The following is an 844-nucleotide window of genomic DNA, read 5'->3' on the forward strand; positions in this document are numbered from 1 at the left end:
ATCCTCATCTTCCTCCTCCTCTTCCTCCTCTTCAGCCTGCCCGTCGCCATTGGGGTTGAAGGGGGGACGGTCCCCATCAGGCCAGTGGGGATGGGGGTCTGGGACCAGCTCTGTGTGACAGCCCATGAAGTCACGTAGGATGGATTTAGGATAACCTGGCTCCGTCTTGAGCCGCTCATTGTCAAATTTCCAGTACTTGGTGCCTCTGTAGAAGTACGTGGAGGCTGGGGTTGAGAGAAGATGGAAGGGTGGGGTTAAGTGGACAGGCACAAGGCACCACACAACCTCGGCAGCCCTGCAGGTGCCCAGGACAGCAGGTTTTGCTCCAGGACTGGTGAAAGCCTTCAGAAAGGGCTTCACCACTGACTTGCAGGCACCCTCCCAGCCTCCATCCTGCGTGGCCAGGCCACCAGAAGGGTAAGCCTATCCCCCTCTGGTCCCCTTCCTTGCCACCCACCCCTCTTCTCCCTCTTTTACTTACAGGCATCTGGGCTGAGGAAGGCACCCTTGGGGGAGGGAGGGATGCCCGCCCAGACAGAGATGGGCTTTGGGTAGCCGGGGTCCACTGAGCGGCTATCCTCGTTGAAGCGCCAGTATCTGGGGGAGGGAGGCAGCGAGCAGGTGAGGAAACACGAGGGTCTCCACCGCCCACCATGCCCACCCCTGCCAGGGGCCAGGAGGCAGCAGAGCAGGGGAGGACCCCAGAGCCACTCACCTGTCCCCACGGAAGAAGAAGGTGTGACCTGTGGGTTCCCACCAGATGGCCGTGTCAATGCTGTCATAGGGGATGCCCTGGCCGTAGGTGACCAGGGGCTGCGGGTACCCTGGCTCCAGGTTGGCTTCT

The 844-nt window shown here is 61.3% G+C and overlaps 1 protein-coding gene across 1 annotated transcript in view; it reads right to left on the bottom strand.

Annotated features, from left to right (window-relative positions):
* Nucleotides 1-844, bottom strand: part of MMP15 (matrix metallopeptidase 15 (membrane-inserted)) — a 3,221-nt gene that overhangs the window by 233 nt on the left and 2,144 nt on the right. Inside the window, exons 7-9 of the mRNA XM_008945823.1 lie at nt 716-844; nt 482-597; nt 4-224 (exon numbers count right to left, since the gene is read on the bottom strand). The exon at nt 716-844 is cut by the window's right edge and continues 6 nt beyond it. Coding sequence (XP_008944071.1) covers nt 4-224; nt 482-597; nt 716-844 — 466 coding nt within the window. The remainder of the gene's footprint in view (nt 1-3; nt 225-481; nt 598-715) is intronic.

The sequence above is a fragment of the Merops nubicus genome, unplaced genomic scaffold (assembly GCF_000691845.1).
Source record: "Merops nubicus isolate BGI_N331 unplaced genomic scaffold, ASM69184v1 scaffold46368, whole genome shotgun sequence".
Taxonomy (NCBI): domain Eukaryota; kingdom Metazoa; phylum Chordata; class Aves; order Coraciiformes; family Meropidae; genus Merops; species Merops nubicus.